General features: G+C 41.3%; 1 protein-coding gene across 3 annotated transcripts in view; it reads left to right on the forward strand.

Annotated features, from left to right (window-relative positions):
- The window catches only part of Entrep1 (endosomal transmembrane epsin interactor 1), a 64,796-nt gene that overhangs the window by 27,552 nt on the left and 16,843 nt on the right, over positions 1 to 20,401 (forward strand). For all 3 annotated transcript variants that reach the window (XM_074052001.1, XM_074052000.1, XM_020179476.2), the window contains exon 3: positions 11,293 to 11,403. In XM_074052001.1, the coding sequence (XP_073908102.1) occupies positions 11,293 to 11,403 (111 nt within the window). The remainder of the gene's footprint in view (positions 1 to 11,292; positions 11,404 to 20,401) is intronic.

Below are 20,401 nucleotides of genomic sequence, written 5' to 3' on the forward strand. Positions count from 1 at the left end.
CAGTTGGTTCTCTACCCAGCACTAGTTATCTCACTGGTGGGAAAACTGGTCAGATGATGCTAGTCTATCTGCCAAGCTTCTGGAAGAATTTTAAAAGGTGTCAAGGGACTGAAAGCTCGGAGTGGTTCTTCTGGTGTCTGAGGATTACCGGCAGCTGGGGAGCTCCTCTGTTGGTTTAAAGGAGGGAGAGGTGACTCGGTGACGCTTGTGAGTGGTTATGTGGATGTTTGCTTTGGTGCTGGCGGCCAACCCAAGCATTCATTTTGCTAAACCAGTGAAGAAAGGTTTTAGTTTGGGGTCTTGTCTCCAATTTTTTTTTTCCTCCAGGCCATTGCATTGTATCTAGATAACTTATGATTCTAAATCTGACAGTACTGGGGTTTGAACTCAGAACCTTACATTTGCTAGGCAGGTATTCTATCACTTGAACCATGTCCCCAGTCATTTTCAATTTATAGTTATTTTTCGAATATGGTCTTAGTTTATGCCTGGGCTGCCCTGGACGGCTATCCTATTTACACTTCCTATGTTGCTGGGATGACAGGCATGTGCCGTCACCAGCTGTTGGTTGAGATGGGGGGGCGTGTCTCATGAACTCCTTCTCCCCACCCAGAGCCTGGCCTGGAACCACCTTCCTCCTGATCTCCATCTCCTGCGGAGCTCGGATTGCAGGAGCACCTGGCCTCATGATTCCAGAGCTTTGCTTTAAAAATGGTTCCCCAAGTGGAATGCAAACTTCAACTGTTCAGAGTTAAATAAGAAATTATGTTACTGGCATAGGTCTTAGGACGTTTGTCTTATCAGCCAGTGAGCAGTCAATGTTTTTAAACGTGGACTCTATACCTCTGAGGACAAAAATGTTAACAAGGTGGTTAGATTCCCAGGCAAACCTCACAGTATTCTTGTTTCAGTGGAAAAATGTAGCCTGAATTCTAAGGGACTGGGTACTTTGTCCTTCTACACACTTACACCCCCACCACCCTCACGTCTTCCTGTGCCATGGTGGCACAGGAGTCCCCAGCGGTGAGGGTGGTGGCCATCTTCGTGTGAGCATTGAGGGTACACAAGGGTTTGCCTTTCAGGGCTACTATGTGCTCTAGACTATTGCAAGAACTCAGGATGCCTGAATGTAGTGTTCATCAGAAGGAATCGGTTTTTCCTTTTGTTCATCGACTCATTCATTCGTATTACTTGCTACCCCCTATGTTTTTGTGTCTGTGGTTCAGACTTTATACCCTCCTGGAGAAACATGTATTTTAATTTTTTATTTACTTTCAAACAGTATCAAAAGGGCTATATGTTGTGTGTGAGTGGGGTAATAGCATAGTAATTAAATTATCAGTGACATGTTTTTGGGAAATTAAATGAGAAGGATTCTGAGGCGGTCTTAAGTGAAAAGTTTCTGCTCTTTTAGAAGTTTCTTCTCATGAAGAAAGAATTTGGCTAGCTGTTGATATTTAAATGAAGACATCAACATACACCCATGCACACAAATTCACTGTTAATGTTTAGGAAAAACATGTTTCTGATGATGCAAAAAGGAACATTTGATTGACTATTAATTGTGAGAGGCATTTTCTTTTTAAGCTAAGCAGATGTAACAGAGACTAAGCCAAAGTGGAAAGGCTGTAGCATCCGTCTCCATCAGTGAACACACTCAGGGACCTGGGAGGGGCTGTGTGGTTAGGGACAGAGGTGCAGGCTGGATGGAATGGAGAAGAGCATGAAGTGGAGCAGGTGCTGAGTGAAGGGACAGGAAGAGTACATTTTTTTTAGATAAAGTCTCAGTGTGTAGCCTAGGCTGGCCTTGATGTTGAGGGTCCTCCTGCCTTAGCTTCCTTATTGCTGGGATTGCAAGCACACACCCCCATACTTGGCTGACAAGTGCATTTATTAGGGAGAGATGTATTGAATGTCTTCTGTGTGTCAGGCACTGTTGCCTTGACACTTATATACATACAGTAATTTCATGGACCTCCTCCTATTTTTATTGTTATTCCATTCTAGCCTTTTCAGCTAGGTACTCTGTTTTATAGGTAAAAAAGTGAGACCCAGAGAGATTAAGTAATTTGCCCCAAATCACTCAGCTACCAAGTGAATGGACTGGAAATTGAATACACCTCTGCCCATCTTCAGTTCATGCCTTTCATTTAATTTTACCGTTTAAGTTTAGTCTTCATTTTCGCCAGCATTGTACATGCACAATATTTAAAGGGTCAAATGGTACCAGTAGATTTAATAAAAATATTTAGTTCTTTATCCCCTTGTCCAAAAAGTATCTTTTGATATTTATCTCTGTTTCTGAATCAGTGCTGACACTGCTGCTTCCTGATGCTGCAGGCTTGGCACTCTGGGCAGTTAAGAGACCTTGTCTTCCACACCTTGCACCATCCGTACATCTGCTCCTCCCTGCTCAGTAGAGTTATACATGACTCTCAGCTGGGTAATATTGAACGCCCTACAATCTCTGTAGCCCCTGACTAGCTGTCTGGATTGGTTGCCTGTTAGGCCTCCACCGTTTGTCACCTCTGTCACCATTTTACCCTTATCCTGGGCGTTTGCTTTCCCCTCTCTGGAGTTGGAGTCCTGTTCCTAATCCCATAGCTCCTTCTCTTCTAATTCCTCCTTCGTTTTCATGTAACATCCTCTAGTAATTTTCTGAGAAAAGGGCACATGAAAAACATGTTTTTAAAAACCTGCATTTAGATTGCAAAACTAAGAAACATTTTTATTTTACTCAAATTCCATCAAATATTTGCAACAAAATATACAATTTTGAGTCAGAATTTTCTCTCAAGGATCAGAAGGCATTGTTCCATAGAATTTTCGTTCTGCAAAACAAACAAACAAGCCGTTTTCAGTCTTTAGCTGAGATTGAGGAAATATTTTATTTTGGGTTCATAGCTGTGGTCAGAAAAGGAATCAGGAATTCTGACCTTTTTTGGAAGGGATATATACAGTTAATTGCACGTATCTTAAATGTATAGCTTGCTGAATATTTATAGCCTTAGCTACTTGTGTAATAATCATTCAGTCATGATACAGAGCTTTCCCAGCATTCTGTAATATTCCTTTATGCCTCATCCCACTCAATTCCCCTGCCTCCCTGCAGGGGTCTATTAGTCCCGTTTTCACTTACTGTCATGAAATACCAGGGGCGGGCTCCTAATGAAGAAAGGAGGTTTATCTAGCTCACAGGTTGGAGGCTCAGATTCCAAGCAGCCTGTGCGGACTCTGATGCAGGTGTCTCTTAGTGACTTCACCTCACAGCAGATGGCAATGGCAGGAACAAGAGATCACACCCCCAAAACAGCAAGCAGAGAGACTAGGGTCTCACAGTCCTTCTAAGGCCACGCCCCCAGGTAACAACAGACCTCTCCCTTGGCTCCACCTCTAGAAGGTCTCGCCACCTCCCAGCACTGTCACACTAGGAGCCAAACTTCCAACATCCGAACCTTTGGGGATACTTATAGATGCTCGTCAAACTACAGCAAAGGTTGTTTCAGTTTTTTACTCAGGAGAATGTTCCTGAAGTTCATCGGTATTGTTAGGAGCATTAATGTTGTGTTCTTTTGTATTGCTGAGTTTTATGGCTATGCTATAACTCACTGATCCATTCATCTGTTCTTGGACATTTGGTTTGTTTTCAGCTTAGGGCCTTGTGAACGCATTGAGATGCACGTTCCATGCAGGTCTCTTTGTGGACTCACGCACCAGTTTGTCTTGGATGGGTATCTAACCCTGGAGCGTCTTAGGGTAGTTTGTCTTTAACTTGAATAGAAACTGCCACGGGTTCTTCGTAGTGGTCGTACCATTTTATAATTGCCTCTTCAATAGACTCTCAGTCAGTCTTCATCTTAGAATTGCTTTCATTGCCAGAAGCAGCTGGATATTTCTGAATACTTGGGGATTCCAAAGAGCAAATCCTGTTGAGTTTTTTCTTTCCTTCCCGCTGCCAGGGGATTCGTTTTTCTCAAGGCCACTGAGTCAATGCATATTCCACCTTCCAAAGCTTTGTTGCTGTTCTCCTGTTCTCTTGATCCTTTGGAATTTCTGCACTTAAAAATTTCACTGGGCTGCCATTTTAATGGGCTTTCAGGAACTAGTAGACCAAAATACTATTCTCCACTCACCACTTTAAGCCTAATCATTTTTTAACTTGTTTCTTCTCGTCATTACTGGAACTATTTTATTTAAAGTCACATCTTGAGGTTGGAGCAGTTCGGAAATGAGGAGCGAAAGAGAAGTTGCTAGGCACCGGGGAAGGTCAGCCTCTTTAGAGAATGAACCTTGTATAAAAACACACTCAGTGACACCAGCTGTGATCCTCATGAGTAGTTAATGATACAGTGTGACAGGGAGATTGTGAAGACCTTTCAGCAGGTAGGAATATGCCAACTGACAGAGATGCTGCTTCTTGGTAGCCTCAGGATTCCCGACTACTATTATTGAGTCACTTAATAGAGTCCTGAAATGAACTGGGGGCTGAATTGCAAGAGATCAGAGCCAAGGTGAATCTCAAATACTGAATGGGAAAAACATAGTAGCTTTTGCATATAAAGACACTTAGTATAAGTGTCATAAAACATGATTCAAGTTAGGAGCAGAAATTAAAAGTGGTGAAAGTCATGTGGCGGGTCCTCTGGGAGGACTCATAGCATCTTGGATTATGATCTTATCTTTAAAGTCCCTGGAAATTGCATTAAACATGTAGATTACTTTTGGGAGTATCGACATTTTTACTATGTTGATTCTACCAATCCATGAGCATGGGAGATCTCTCCACTTTCTATAGTCTTCCTCAATCTCTTTCTTCAGAAGTGTATAGTTTTCCTTGTAGAGGTCTTTCACATCTTTTGTTAGGTTTACACCTAGGTATTTGATTTTTTTGAGGCTATTGTAAATGGAATTGTTTTCATACATTCTTTTTCAGTTTGCTAAACTGAAGAGAACACCCACAGAGTGGGAGAAAATATTTGCCAACTATACATCAGACAAAGGACTGATAACCAGAATATATAGGGAACTTAAAAAACTAAAATCTCCCCAAACTAATGAACCAATAAAGAAATGGGCACGTGAACTAAACAGAACTTTCTCAAAAGAAGAAATTCAAATGGCCAGAAAACACATGAAAAAATGCTCACCATCTCTAGCAATAAAGGAAATGCAAATTAAAACCACGCTGAGATTTCACCTCACCCCTGTTAGAATAGCCATCATCAGCAACACCACCAACAACAGGTGCTGGCGAGGATGCGGGGAAAAAGGAACCCTCTTACACTGTTGGTGGGAATGTAGACTAGTACAACCACTCTGGAAAAAAATTTGGAGGCTACTTAAAAAGCTAGACATCGATCTACCATTTGATCCAGCAATACCACTCGTGGGGATATACCCAAAAGACTGTGACACAGGTTACTCCAGAGGCACCTGCACATCCATGTTTATTGTGGCACTATTCACAATAGCCAAGTTATGGAAACAGCCAAGATGCCCCACCACTGACGAATGGATTAAGAAAATGTGGTATCTATACACAATGGAATTCTATGCAGCCATGAAGAAGAACAAAATGTTATCATTCGCTGGTAAATGGATGGAATTGGAGAACATCATTCTGAGTGAGGTTAGCCTGGCTCAAAAGACCAAAAATCGTATGTTCTCCCTCATATGTGGACATTAGATCAAGGGCAAACCCAACAAGGGGATTGGACTATGAGCACATGATAAAAGCGAGAGCACACAAAGAAGGGGTGAGGATAGGTAAGACACCTAAAAAACTAGCTAGCATTTGTTGCCCTTAACGCAGAGAAACTAAAGCAGATACCTTAAAGCAACTGAGGCCAATAGGAAAAGGGGAACAGGAACTAGAGAAAAGGTGAGATCAAAAAGAATTAACCTAGAAGGTAACACCCACGCACAGGAAATCAATGTGAGTCAACTCCCTGTATAGCTATCCTTATGTCAACCAGCAAAAACCCTTGTTCCTTCCTATTATTGCTTATACTATCTCTACAACAAAATTAGAAATAAGGGCAAAATAGTTTCTGCTGGGTATTGAGGGGGGAGGAGAGGGAGGGGGCGGAGTGGGTGGTAAGGGAGGGGGTGGGAGCAGGGGGGAGAAATGACCCAAGCCTTGTATGCACATATGAATAATAAAAGAAAAATGAAAAAAAAAATTAATATAATTTTGTATGGAGGTATAAGACAAGATAGCGTTAGTCACTTTGCATAACTATGACAAAATACCTGAAATAAATAAAGGAGTAAAGATTTAAAAAAAAAAAATTCCCCTTGGTGATGTGGGTGAGCCCTCCCCTCTGACTCCCTCTGTGCCTCACTGTCTAAAATATAAGTTCGAAAGACATTTCTTCTTCCCTGGGCTTTTCTGTTCCTGGAGCACAACTTCTGAGGATGGATTGATTGGCCTCAGTAGAATTCAGGAATGATAACTGGTGGTGTTCATGTCATGAGGCAGGTGATGGTGTGATGTTTTCTTTGAGGCAAGGAACTGGGCTTAAAGACTGGAAATAAATGTGAGAAAAATTTTGTCAAGAAGTGGAATAAGTCAGGCTCCCAGCAGAAAACAGATGGCGCAATGCCGTTATAATTTGACATAAGGTTAACAGAAGGACACTTCCCAAAGGTATGTGCGGGATGTGGGGGCAGGGAAGCTGTTAACCTTCCCAAAGCCTGGCAGGAGAGAGTGGTGGCCACAATCAAAATCAGAGTCACGCAGAGGATGAGAGAGGGCCTGTGACTTGCCACTGGGGGCACAGCTGGCAGAAGCCACAGAGAAGGAGCTCACAGAAAAACTAATTCCCCAGCCTCCTTGCCTCCCTCCCTCAAGGGCAAAGAAGGCTCAGGATTCGTTCTGCACAGGCGGCCTCCTGTGGGTGGAGAGGAGGAGGGAAGGGCTGTGAGCAGAGCTGGCCAAACACCAGAAAGATGCCCACACTAATGTCTGTGGCCCAGTGTGCGTGAGCTCCAAGAACCGAGGAGAAGTTTTGGAGTCAGTACATCTGCAGATTATTCTTATAGCTTGAGTATCCTTTCCAGCTAGCTGCCTTACACTCAGGTATGTCATCAGCAAAAGACTGAAATGCTGATACCAGTACCAGACCTACTGAAATTCATTTTGTGAAACTCATTTTGTATTAACAAGCTGCATCCCCCAAAGTAGAAATGCCCCTTACTATTATTAATAAGATGCTTTGTGTAGTATTTTGCACTTGAAAAAGGACTTTCAAATATATCAATTTGTGTATCATAGTATGGTATGGTATTATCACAGTCATCTTTTGAGGTAGATAAGAAGATAGACCTACTTGATGGATGAGAAAAGTGAGTCTCCCAAAAGTTGCCTAGCATATCACAACAAGTAAGTAGAAAAGCCAGGTCACCTGGTTCCAAATTGTAGTTGCTGTCCACAAAGAAAAACTCAAATCGCCCACAATGATTTTTTTTTCAAGTAAGAATAATAATATAAGAAGCATAAGAGATTCTTCCTCTCTGTAGACATTGCTGTGTGGGCTTTGTGACTATGATGATTGTCATTAGCAGCTGGTGTTTTCTTGTCCTGTTTGTGGGACAGCATTCAGGGAAGGTTGGGATGGAAAGCCAGGTCTTGGAAGTCATTCTGTCATAAGCAGATCGAAGCTGGAAGGGTCCATCCTGAACGTCCCTGTGAACCCTGTGTGTATTCCTTATAACTCTAACAGTTTGTACCTTGGGATCTGATCCAGCCTCTGAAATAGTGTCCTCACAGCTCAAATGCCTGATGTATGCCACACTGGTCTACATTTGACTACAGAGTTGACCATTTGGCTAAAACGTTTGACCAGAGTTTTTAATAATTAGTGTTAAATATTATTAATAATCATCAAATTAAATATTAATAATTATTAAATTATTAATAATAATGTCCTATGTAGGCATAAATTTGAGGAACAGTACATAGCACTTTTGTATACAGTCTGTTGCCATGGCCCAGCTCCTCAAGGATTCTGGGATTTGCAGATGGCCTTCTGATCATGTGACTTGACTGTCACCGGCAGTTCCTCAGGTGCAGGAGGGAACCCTGCGTGCTCTTTCATCTTGTTTGTCATGCACACATTTTACAAATAGATCATTGTATGATCTGATACTCTTGCTTTGGTAGTTGGATCCAGAATTCTCTCTGTTTTTATTATAGTAAGTATAAATTAGATTTGGTGAGATCCCGGATGTAAATGATTAGTTAGCTGAAATTTTTGTTTGTTTGGTTTAAAAAAAAATTTTTTTTTTTTTGAGAGAAAGTCTTGCTATGTAGCCCGGGTTGGCCTCCAACTTGTGATCCCTCTGCCTCTAGAGTGCTGGGATTACAGGTGTGCATCACCATGACTGACTTTCTGTTAGCTAAGTGTTGACAGCTGGAATCAGCCATATGAGCACCACCCAAGACAAGATGTACAACATTTTTATCACTCCTGAAAATTCCCTTGTGTCTCCTCCCAGTCAGTGTTCTCCCTCCCCACCCACCAAATGGGTAATCATTATCCTAATTTCTTTCTCAATAGATTGTTTTATCTATTCACGAACTTTTTGTCAGTGAGGCATATAGCATCTGGCTTATTTTGCTCCATGTAACATTTGACCTTCATGCTGTTGTTTTGCATTAGTAGTTTGTTCCTTTTTATTGCTGGATGTATTCCATTCTTTGAATATATTGCATTGTATGTTCACTTTATTGCATTACAAAATAAAATTTGTAGTTGAGAATTGCTTGGATTTTAAAAAATGGCGAAGATAGAACATAAAGGGAATCATATGTTTTCTGTTATTGGTCTCTTACTTTAGTATGGTACATTCATCACAGCTGCTGAACCAGTATTGATAACATATTGCCAACTAAAGACTACAGTCTTCATATTTCTCTAGTTTTTAGCTACTGTCCCTTTTCTATCCACAGTCCCATCTGGGACACTACATTGCATTTAGTTGTCATGTAGGCTTTGGTTCTTGGCTGTGGCAGTTTCTCAGTGATGATCTTGACAGATTTGAAGAGTGCTCATCAGGTATTTTGTATGATGTCCCTCAATTAGAATTGTCTGATGTGCTTCTCATGATTAGACTGAGATTATTATGGGGTTGAGGGGACAGGAGACTGCTGCGGCTAAGTGCTATTTCCATTACATCTGAGCATGAGCCACTGGCATGACCCATCCGTGATGCGAACCTCGTCACCTGGTGGATGCAGTGTCTGTCAGTTTTCTCCTCTGCAAAGTTACTTCCCTCCCTTCGTGTATTCTTTGGAAGGAAGTCACCTTGTGCAGCTCACATTTAAGGTGTAGGGAATTGAAGGTGAAGTAGCTCCATTATTTGGAATTATTTGGCATACTCTTGCATAGTTTCTTAATTTTTAAGGATCTGGCAGTTTTCTAAAGATTGTGCCATTTTCTTCTCACAGTCACAATGTCTGAGAGTCCGAGTGCTCCTCATCCTCACCAGCTTTTAAATTTTAACCATTCTCGGTTTGAAGTGGAATCTCATGGTTTTAATTTGCTTTCATGATGACTAATAATGGTGAGCATCTTTTCATGTGCTTATTGGCCATTCCTGTATCTTTTTTTATTTTTTGGTGAAATAGCTGTCCATGTTTTTTTTTTCCAAAGTCTTTAATTGGGTTGATTGTGTTTTTATTATGAGCTGAGAAGTTATTTGCTATTCTTAGTATAGGTTCTTTGTTCAATATATGCAGGAAAATATTTTCTCCTAGTCTGTGGCATGCCTTTTGACGTTATTAATTATGTCTTTTCATGAGCTAGAGTTAAGGTTTTATGAAGAGATCTGGGAACGCAGTGTTAGGAGTTATTGAACCCTCACTCATTTCCTATGTGATGATGGTAGTTTTAGTTATGACGATTAGTGGTGTGCTGGTGGGCATATAAGGACCACTACCACATTTTCTTTTCAAGTTATCTCATAATGCAGTAAAGGAACATTGCCAAAGTGAAGTTCAAAACTTCCTTGTAATAACACCAATTGCACTGCTGGGTGTGAAAATTCCGTATGTATTGGGTGTCCTCAAATAGCAACTGGCAGTATGTACAAGTCCATGTGGGAAGATCAAGCCCTGTCTGGGCTGGTGGAGTGGCTCAAGCGGTAGAGCGTCTGTCTAGCAAACGTGAGGCTGAGTTCAAACCCCAGTGCTGCCAAAAAAAGTTGAAGATCATGCTCTGTCCTTTGCCAGTCATGCAGCCCTCTTCCCAAACACTTTGGCATAATCATGGATAATACCATACAAGAGGGGACGTAAGCAGTATGCTGTCCAAATCAAAGTCCTGTAGACACTGAGGAATCAGCCTGGGGAACAGTCACAGTAGCAGCTGCTGCCAATATTTCCCAAAGATCTGATGAAAGGGCAGGTGCAGATTAGCAGAAAGGAGAGATGGCCGGCTGCCCTTGGAGAGGCAGGAGGAATTCCCCTTAGGAAAGTGGCATGATGTTGTATTAAATATTGACTCACAAATTGCATCCTGGGAGGTGTTTTCCAGCTTGACATGGAATTACCACAGTAGTCAAAAAGAGTAAGTTTTCTGTGTTAGAATTTTGCATGTGAATTCATTTGCCAGTCAGCTGACATGGTCAGCTACCTGAATTAATGACTTGTTTTAATAATTGATAATTATTGGCTTTATTCTTTTATATTTGATTTTGTATTTAAGGTCTGATTTTCATAATAATCACAGTTCCAAGTTGAAAGACCTGGGTAGTCTTTAATTTGTACCAAGTAAATACCGGTTGATGTCTCTCAGTTCTTAATTATTTGAAGTAGTAGTATTTTTAATTTTGGAAAAAAGCCTGAACTGAAAAGAAAGACCCATCTTTATTTTCATCTGTATGCCGTGATTTCTGGTGATTTGACTTAATTGATTTTCACTTAGATTCCAGAGTTCTCCATTTGTCTGCTTGTTGTTTTCATCCAGCAAAACTCAGGGATAACCAGAATGGCTTAAATAGGAAATAGCTATGGATAAAAGAAAAAAGAGAAAGAAATATTTGCAAAAAAAAAAAAAAAAGAAAGAAAGAAAAAAATAGGGACTTGAGATTATTGAGAAGACTTGAGAGTCAATGAAATTCCTTAGAACAATTTGAAAGATTCTAACATGTGAAAAAGATGATAAAAACATAGTTTTGAATTTTTTAAAAGTTTCCTCTTGGAAGAGAATATCATTTTTTAAAAAAATTCACACAAAACTATCTCTGAATTGAGTCTCTTTCTAACTGCCCATCTTCTTATCATTTCAGGTGAATCTCTTTGTGCTGCTTTCTGTGGTGTGTGTCCTCCTAAATCTCGCAGGATTCATCCTGGGCTGCCAAGGGGCGCAGTTTGTGTCCAGCGTGCCCAGGTGTGACCTGGTAAGCAGTCCTAAACATCACACGCGTGGGGCAGAGCCTGGTGTGTGTGCCTTCCTGGTGTGTTGTGCGACATGCAGGACCTTGCAGCTGTCCTAGAGTGAACTCGAAGTTGGTAAAAGGAAGTGGGAAAACAGAGCAAAGGGCTGCCCTCTCATTATTTCACTTGGTTGTCAGTTATTGTTCCCCAAACTGCGACCAGCCAGTATAACCCCAGCATCATAGTTGTGAGAGGCATCATTAGTTAGTGAGCAGATGGTCAGGTCTACATAGTCAATTGCTGTCTGCCTTCATCTGAAGACAAAAACTGGATATTACAGGTCAACAATCCTTTACCTGAAAGCTTGGGAAGCCAGGTGTGTGTCAGCACTTAGAGATTTTCCAATTTTGGAAGATCAATATGGTGCGCACATCTTTTGTTACGTGGTATGCCAGTGGAGTCTGGGACTGCAGGCAGGAATCAAGGCGTTTGGTTTTCAGAAGTTTCAGATCTGTAGCAAGCACCTCTGACTTAAAAAAAAAATTAAATTGTGGTAAAATGCACATAAAATTGACCATCCTAACCGTTTTAGGTATGCAGTTGAGTAGTGTGTGCTTTCACTTTGCTGTGCAGCGTCCAGAACTCTCCATCTTATAAAACAACACCCCAGCTGCCTCTTCCCCTCCAGAAACCACTGTTCCACTTTCCATCTTTATGAGTTCAAATATTCTTAGTACCTCATGTAAGTGCAACCATACAGCACTTATCTTTCCACGAGTGACTTGTTTCTTCACTTAGTATAATGTCCTCAAGGCATATCCATGTTGTAGTATGTGTCAAAATTCTCTCTCTCCCTCTCTTTTTAAAATAATACTCCAGGGGCTGGTGGAGTGGCTCAAGCGGTAGGAGTGCCTGCCTAGCAAGCATGAGGCCCTGAGTTCAAACCCCAGTGCTGCCAAAAAAAAAAAAAAAAAAAAAAGACATGGATATAAAATAATACTCCATTGTATGAAAGTATGACACATTTTGTTTATCCATTCATCTGGAGGATGGGCCCTTGGGCTCTTTCCACCTTTTGTCTATTGTGTATAAAGCAGCTATGGCCATGAGTATAAAAATATCTCTTCTAGACTCTGCTCTCACTTCTTTTGGCTATAATACCCCAAAGTGGAATCACTGGCCATATTTGAACTTTTTAAAAGGACATCTTAGTAACCAACGTCTCCCTTACCACAAAGCACAAGGAATGAACTCTTTAGAAGCTGTACTAAATCTCATTTATTTGGAATGAAACTCGTTTCCATGGCACTCTCATTTGCTAGGAAACCACAGGATACAAGCCAAGAGGCTGCCATATTTCTAGAGACACTGCCCTCAGCCCTTGCAATGAAAGCCATGACCTCCCCAGGCAGGAAAATGCCTCAGGGACTCGCTAAAAACTGGTTGCTCTTTCTCACAGTTCTTCACAAATTTTTTTTTAGTTTTGCCATTTCATTGCTTAATGACCTTCAGCTATAGGATCAAATCACTTTTCCGGATTCTAAGGCCTTATGTGAGTTGGCCTTACCCTGCCCTTGCCCTGGAGCAGCACACACACCCTGTAATTGAGCCAAAGCCCACATGTTATTTCCCAGGATTCATCTCTGCTTTTTGTTTGTAGCCACAGGTATATAAACTATTTATTAACAAACTCGTTTCTTCTTGGACAGACCCACAGTGGTCTTGGTGTGCCAGCCTCAGACACAAAGGCCCCAGAAGTTGGGCAGCCCTCCATGGGCTCTAGTCTTCTTCAGTAGCTCCAGATCCTCATGGAGTTTGGGCAGAACCTGGCAGTATTTTCTTTTTTTTTTTTTTTTTTGTCTTTTCTTTTTTGGTGCTGGGATCGAACCCAGGGCCTCACACATGCTAGGCAAGCGCTGTACCACCGAGCTACATCCCAGCCTCCTGGCTATGTTTTCCATCATTTCCATCCTTCTTGTTCAAGAGCCAGTCTGGAATCTTGTACTAACGTAGGCTCTGCGTGATGGTGATCACACGTTCCACCTTCTCCTCACTGAGTTCTCCGGCCCTCTTGGTGAGCTCAGTGTCTTTCTCCAACATCACAGGAGCCTGTCTTCTCCTCGCTCCCTCAGTGGCAGTGATGGCAAAGGCTATTTTTCTGCCTCCTGCCAACATTGGTGTTAAATACTCGCAAATGTGCTGGACCATCTTGGGACTCACTAGGAATAGGGCATCAGCACTGATGGTGTGTAGGCCTCACGTGCAAGAGCTGTTGGTTTCATGATGGGGGATGTTGCCATGCTCACTGTGTTGCCTAGGGCAGTCTTGAACCCCTGAGAGAAGCAATTGTCCTGTCTGGTGCTAGGACTACAAGTGTGCAATACCATGCCTGGCTCTGAACTGCTTTCTTATTTCTAACAATGCTATTTGTCCCTCAACTCAAGAATTTCCTTCCCTCACTTCCCTGTTTGTTCAAATGCTCTCGGTCTTTTAAAGTTCCATTTAAGGACTGTCTCCTTCAGGAAGTAATTCCTGATCCCCTGCAAAGTTAATCTTCTGGAATATTCTGCAGTTCTTAGACATTTATCCTTCTCTTTTTGAGCTAAAGATATTCAAATACCTGTCTCTTCTTTTGGTCTGGAGTCTTCCTTGAGGACATACTGAGTTCTCCTTTACCTCAGGGGTTTCTAGTAACCCCACAGTGCTTTTTTATGTATAGGCAATCCCCAGAAAAAAATTTTTGACAAAGTCTGGATTTCCACTTACTAAGTGCATGACAAATTAGAATGGCAAAGAGGAAAGATAAGTGATGATATATGGAAAGACAAGTCAGCAGTTGTACCATGTGTCAGAATTTCCTGTATTTTTAAGACTGAATAATATTTTTTGGAGGCATGTGGCAAATTTTGTTTATCCATCATCTGTTGATGGATGTTTAAGTTGATTCTATCTCTTGGTTATCGTGAATAATGCTTTGGTGACATTGGTGTGAAAATATCCTTTTGAAATCCTGATTTCTATTCTTTTGGATATATATCCAGAAGGGGATTACTGGATCATATAGTAATTCTCTTTAATTTTTTGATTTTTTAATTTTTTTTGATGGTACTGGGGTTTGAACTCAGAGCCTTATGCTTGCTAGGCAGGCGCTCTACCACTTGCACCACTCCACCAGCACTTTTTTGTGATGGGTTTTTTTCAAACTAGGGTCTTGTGAACTATTTTCCCGGGCTGGCTTTGAACCAAGATCCTTCTGATCTCTGCCTCCTGAGTAGCTAGGATTACAGGCAGGAGCCACCGGTGTCTGGCCTTTCTTTAATTTTTTGAGGAAGCTTCATGTTATTTTCTAACATGGCTGCATCATTTGACATTCCTACTAGCAGTATACAAGGATGCCAGTTTCTTCACATGTCTACCAGCACTTGTTTTCTTTTCTCTGCTGCTGGTTTTTTTTTGATAGTGGTTATCCTAGAGATTTTGAGTGATAGCTCATTGCAGTGTTGATTTGCATTTCACTGCTGATTAATGATACTGAGCCTCTTTTCATGTGCTTTTTGGCCATTTGTATTGCTGGGTTTTTTTTGGGGAGGGTGGAATTTCTATTCAAGTCCTCTGCCCATTTTTTTAGTTGGGTTCTTTGGTTTACTGTTGAGTTTTAGAAATTCTTTATATGTTTTCCATATTAACCCCTTCTCAGATATATGCTTTGCATTAAGTATATTTTTAATTTAAAAATTCCTGCCACAAACTGAGCATAGTGGTGCACTCCTGTGATCCCAGCAGTTGAGAGTCTGAGGCAGGAGGATATAGAATTTGAGGTCAGTTTGGGGCACATCCTAAAACCATGTCTCAGAAAAAAACAAATTAAAATATTTCTTCTCTATGAGATCAACTCTGATTATTTCTGATTGTATAATTGTGAAAGTTTGGACAAGTCATGGAAATGTAGGCTAGCACTTAAGAATCATGTGTAATCCCACTATTCTAGGGTAGCACAGTTGACCACTATGTTCTGCAATTACTCGCTCTCTTTTTAATTTTTTTGGCAGTACTGGGATTGAGCTCAGGGTCTCACACTTGCTAGGGAGGTTCTCTACCACTTGAGCCGCTCCCCCAGCATTACAATCTCGTGTACAAAAATGCACATAATTTCCCATCAACAGATTCATATCGTAATTGCTGTCCCTCATGAGAAAGACTAGTGACAAATTGTTATGGTTTGCAGGTGAAATGTCCCCTAGAGGCTCGCGTTGAAGGCTTGGTCCCTGATTAGCAGTGTTTAGAGATGGGGCTGTGGAAGGTGATTGGATCAACCCATTGATGGAGTCACAAGTTAATGGACTGTTAGGAGGTGACGGAAACTTCAGTAGGTGGAGCTTAGTTGGAGGGAGTATGTCACTGGGGGCATGCCCTTGGAGGGTATATATTTTGTCCCAGGTCCCTTCCTCTCTCTGTCTCTGCTTCCTTGCCATCATGAGGTAAGCAGCCTTGTTCTATCACATACTCCCCACCATGATATTCTGCCTCACCATAGACCTAAAAACAATGGAGCCAGTTGGCCATGGACTAAAACCTCTGAAACTCTGAGCCCAAACCTTTCCTTCTTTAAGTTGTCTTTCTCAGGTATTTTGTTACAGCAACAGAAGGCAGACTAACACACAAACTACATCTTTTGGGGGAAGAGTGCGCTCCTCTCCACTCACATAAGTCTCCTTAAAACAATGGTTTTAAGCTGGAGAATTTCCTTTCATAATCTTACACAAACTTGCTCAGGGTGGGGTTATTCATGATTTTTAAAGAATGGGATATATTACATACACTCCCTGCATCTTGTTTTTCTCACTTGAAGATAGATACAGATCTAAATTGAGCACCCTTTAAAAATTTGTTTTTTGTCAAGTCAGCTGTTTATTTTGCTGTTGTTGTGGCTTGGGTTTATGCCAGTAGACACAAGGCTGCTGTAATACCATTCTGCATATCCCCAGGGGACTTTCAGTCCTGGGGGGTAGGCACCCCGAACCAGGAATTGTTTGTTGCAGTATGCCTTTTCTTCTGTTTTTCTCCTTTGTTATTGTTATAAATTCCACCACCTTTATGACTATACTCATTTTTTAAAAATTGAGGTAAAATTTACAGTGACATACCCAGATCTTATTGTGCATTTTTACAATATACTTACTTTCTTATTGTGAGGTTTTTTTTTTTAACCAACATATACACTCATCTTGACAAATATATACACCCATGTGACACCCAAACAAACAAGTACCAGAATATTTTTGAACCCTCGGAAATTCACTGGTGTCCCTTTTCAGGCAGTCTGTACTGTCATGAGCAACCTCTGCTTCTTTGGCTGCAGGTAAGCTCCACCTGTTCTTGAGTTTCATATAAATGGAGGCACATGGCGTGCACATGTTAGTGTCTGGTTTATTTTGCTCAGCATAATATTTTTGAGATTCCTTCATGTCTCAATTGCTTCTTTTTGTTTTAGAATAGTATTTCGGGCGCTTGGATTATCTCCAGTTAGGAAGAAGTATTAATAAAACTGCAGTGCATATTATTGTATAGACCTTCTGGGAGAGCCGGCTTCCCTTTCTCCTGAGTAAATACCTGGACGTGCTATTGCTGGGTCATATGGTAAAAGTGTTTAACTTTATAAGAAACTGCTAATCAATTTGCTTAAGTAGCTGGGGCAAATAAGTATTTGTAATTTAAAATTGACAGTTCCTTTACTCAAGAGCTTCAACTCATTTTTTACCAGTGACTCATATCTCTACCAGCAGGTGTTTCTTTAATTTTCTGCCAGTCTGCCAGGGCTAAAGTAGAGCTCAGAGTTACTGTAATTTAATTTGCAGTTCCCTGATGATTAATGATGGCATTGTTGTATTTTTTAAAAGCTCTCCAGAAAATTCTAATGTGCAAGCGAGGGCTGAGAATCACAGTGTTAGGAGACGGCAGGAGGAAGCAAGGGTGTGACAGGTAATAGAATCAAGGTTGGAGAGTGGATGTTTACCATTTGAGATTGGGGATACTTCTTCAGATGTTTGAGAATTGACTAAAAAGATTGAGGGGAAGTAAAAACAAGTCTTTAGAAATGTTGGTCTCAAAGATGCTATTAAGAAGAGAGATGAAGATGCTAAGATTGGTGAGGATCAGGAGTGGGAGGAACAGGGACACAAAATGCATTTTTGTTTACAGTCATTTTGCAGAGCCTTGGGGCTTCCTTGTATCCAGTGAGCGCAATGCTTGACATTCAACTTTCACTCATCTGTAAAATATTGCCACCTACTCTGGCTCACCCCAGAGATTCCTTCTGGATAGCAGAAGTTTCTGTGTACTTGGATGTCTGGTGTTGGTGTGCAGCCCACACAGGCCTGGGTTCTCACATCACTAACACTTTGGTCTTGTGTGGGAAAGGAGTACTTTGTTAAGATGACACCTAGTACTACCTGAGGGATTAGAGGCCTCAGGTAAGGTCTAGAGGCTTGCACCAAGGACCACAAATAAAAACTGTGCTGAGTCATGTTGGAAAAGTGGGGGAGGTAGGCAGAATGTGTCATGTCTAGGAGTGCTGACTCATTACTGCCAGATAGAGTTGTTAGAAGGAGCACAGGAACAACTCAGCTGGAGAGTTTAAAGGAGGAAGGCCTTTGAGAAGTCTTTACTTGCTGACTTCAGCTCAGTGTAAGGGCTGATCTTGATCATGGGAGAGGGGCAAAGAGATCCCAGTGATGCTGAGAGCACAGGAGAGCCCTGTCTATCTAGGCCTTGCCTAGACAGAGCCTGTCTGAATGAGTCATTTTCCTTTATTGTTTTTTGGTGGTACTGGGGTTTGAACTCCGGGCCTCATGCTTACCAGGCAGGTGCTCTACCACTTGAGTCACTCCGCAGGCCCTTTTTTTTGTGCTGAGTTTTTTCTAGATAGAGTCTTGTGAACTATTTGCCCAGGGCTGGCTTTGAACCATGATCCTCCCGATCTCGTATCCCGAGTAGCTAGGATTATAGGCATGAGCCACTGGTAACTAGTCCATTTTCCTTTAGAAGGGAGAAACTAGTGTCAATATTAGCAGCAGGTGTATCTTCAAAACTGTGAGATAATGGTGAAAAGATTCTAATACAGACAGCCCTGTGCCTCTGCATGTGGGCCTGTGGATCTAGGTGTGGACATTGTTGAGGTTAGTAGCCACTACAGACAAACCAGGAAAGGACTGAGATATGGGGAGATGAATTTATAGTGATGATGGAGCCATCAAGGTAACTCTAGTTGTCATTCCTTGTACCAGAGGCAGAATTTATATGAAAACCTGATATAGTAATGTGTCCTTTTTAATGTGATTTCAAGAAAAAGAACAGAAAGGTGTTACAGAATCTATAGATCTCTAGAAGAGGCAAAACTAATCTATGTGGGTAAGCAGTGAGAACAGTGGTTGCCTTGGGGAGGGTGTGGGCAGAGATTGATGGAGACGGGGCATAAGGGAATTTTCTCTGGAGACGATAAAGCCCTTTATAATAAGGGGTTGGGTTGCACAGGTGTATGCGTTGCTCAAAACTCCTCAAATGGTATAGGCAGTAGTCAGGTGCTGGTGGCTCACACCTATAATCCTAGATACCTGGGAGGCTGAGATCAGGAGGATTGTGGTTCAAGGCCAGCCTGGGCAAATAGTTCACAAAACCCCATCTCCAAAATAATCAGAACAAAATGGACTGGAGGTGTGGCTCAAGCAGTAGAGTTCCTGCTTTGCAAATGTGAAGCCCTGAATTCAAACCCCAATCCCACCAAAAATGAGTAAGTAAAGATTTATAGGCAGTACTGCCAAAAAATATTCAGGGCTGGGTGTGGTGGTACATAACTGTAATCCCACCTACATGGGAGGCATAGGTAGGAGGATCGCGATCTGAGGCTGGCCCTGAGTAATAAGCATGAGACTCTATCCAAAAAATAGCTGAAAGCAAAAAGGGCTAGGGCCATGGCCTGCTTAGTAAGCATGAGGCCCTGAGTTTAAACCCCAGTATTGCCCAAAACAAAAAGACCTATACATACAAATTTTTGTGTGTATGTAAATTTCACCTCAAAAAAAGAAACTAGAACTGCTCATCCCCCCAAATGTTATATAATTCATAGTAGAATTTTTTCCTTAGTGTTCTAGTGAACTTGGATTATAAGGAACCAAGTTTTCTCTTAGTTTCACCAAACACCATGAAATTTATTACTAGCTAAACATAAATAATTTTAATTATTATTATTTGGCAATTGAAATAGTGTGACCATTCAGTTGTTCTTTAAGATTCCTGAAAAGTTTTGCAGCTAGTGGAGTCAGAGCTGCCAGATTAATTTAATGATTAGAGAAAAAAATGTAACCTTTCCTTTTAGGAAAAACAGAGGTGCCAATTTCAATAGCTTGAGCAGCAGAGCAAGTAAGAACAAACCTCAGACAATGGGTCTTGTTTGCCAAAACAAACCAGGTGTTAAATACTTTCATAACCTGACTCAAGAAAAACTCAGAAAAGTGAGCAAAAGTTTGGGAAGCATCTAACTAAAACCGTCTGAGGTTATTCATCAATTATCACTTCAAATAGAACAACACAAATCTGTGAGTGCATAAAAGATGGGAACTGGTCCAGGGCAACTGTCCACTAAATATACCATGTGCTGCTTAAACACACCTGGTAGATTGGGCTTTCCTGACTTCCTGGAGTTAGATGGAATCATTTGATTTGCTTTGGCAATGAATTTATGAGCTAAAGTGATGAGCATCATTTGGAAGAGGAAGATTTCAGCTAGGGTGAGCAGATTTAACAAGTAAAATTATTGGATACTCAATTAAGTTTGAATTTCAGATAAACTGCTAATAACTTTTTTTTACTGTAAACCTGCAGTGTTTGAAGAACACTTGTATTTTTAATAACTGTTGTTTATCTGGATTCAAGTTTAATTGGGCATCCTGTATTTTATCTGACAACCATGTTTAAGTGCAGTGTGCCATTTGTCATGGGCTCTCCAGCTCTCTGGCGTGTTGATTG

This window comes from Castor canadensis, chromosome 13 (genome assembly GCF_047511655.1).
Source record: "Castor canadensis chromosome 13, mCasCan1.hap1v2, whole genome shotgun sequence".
Classification (NCBI taxonomy): domain Eukaryota; kingdom Metazoa; phylum Chordata; class Mammalia; order Rodentia; family Castoridae; genus Castor; species Castor canadensis.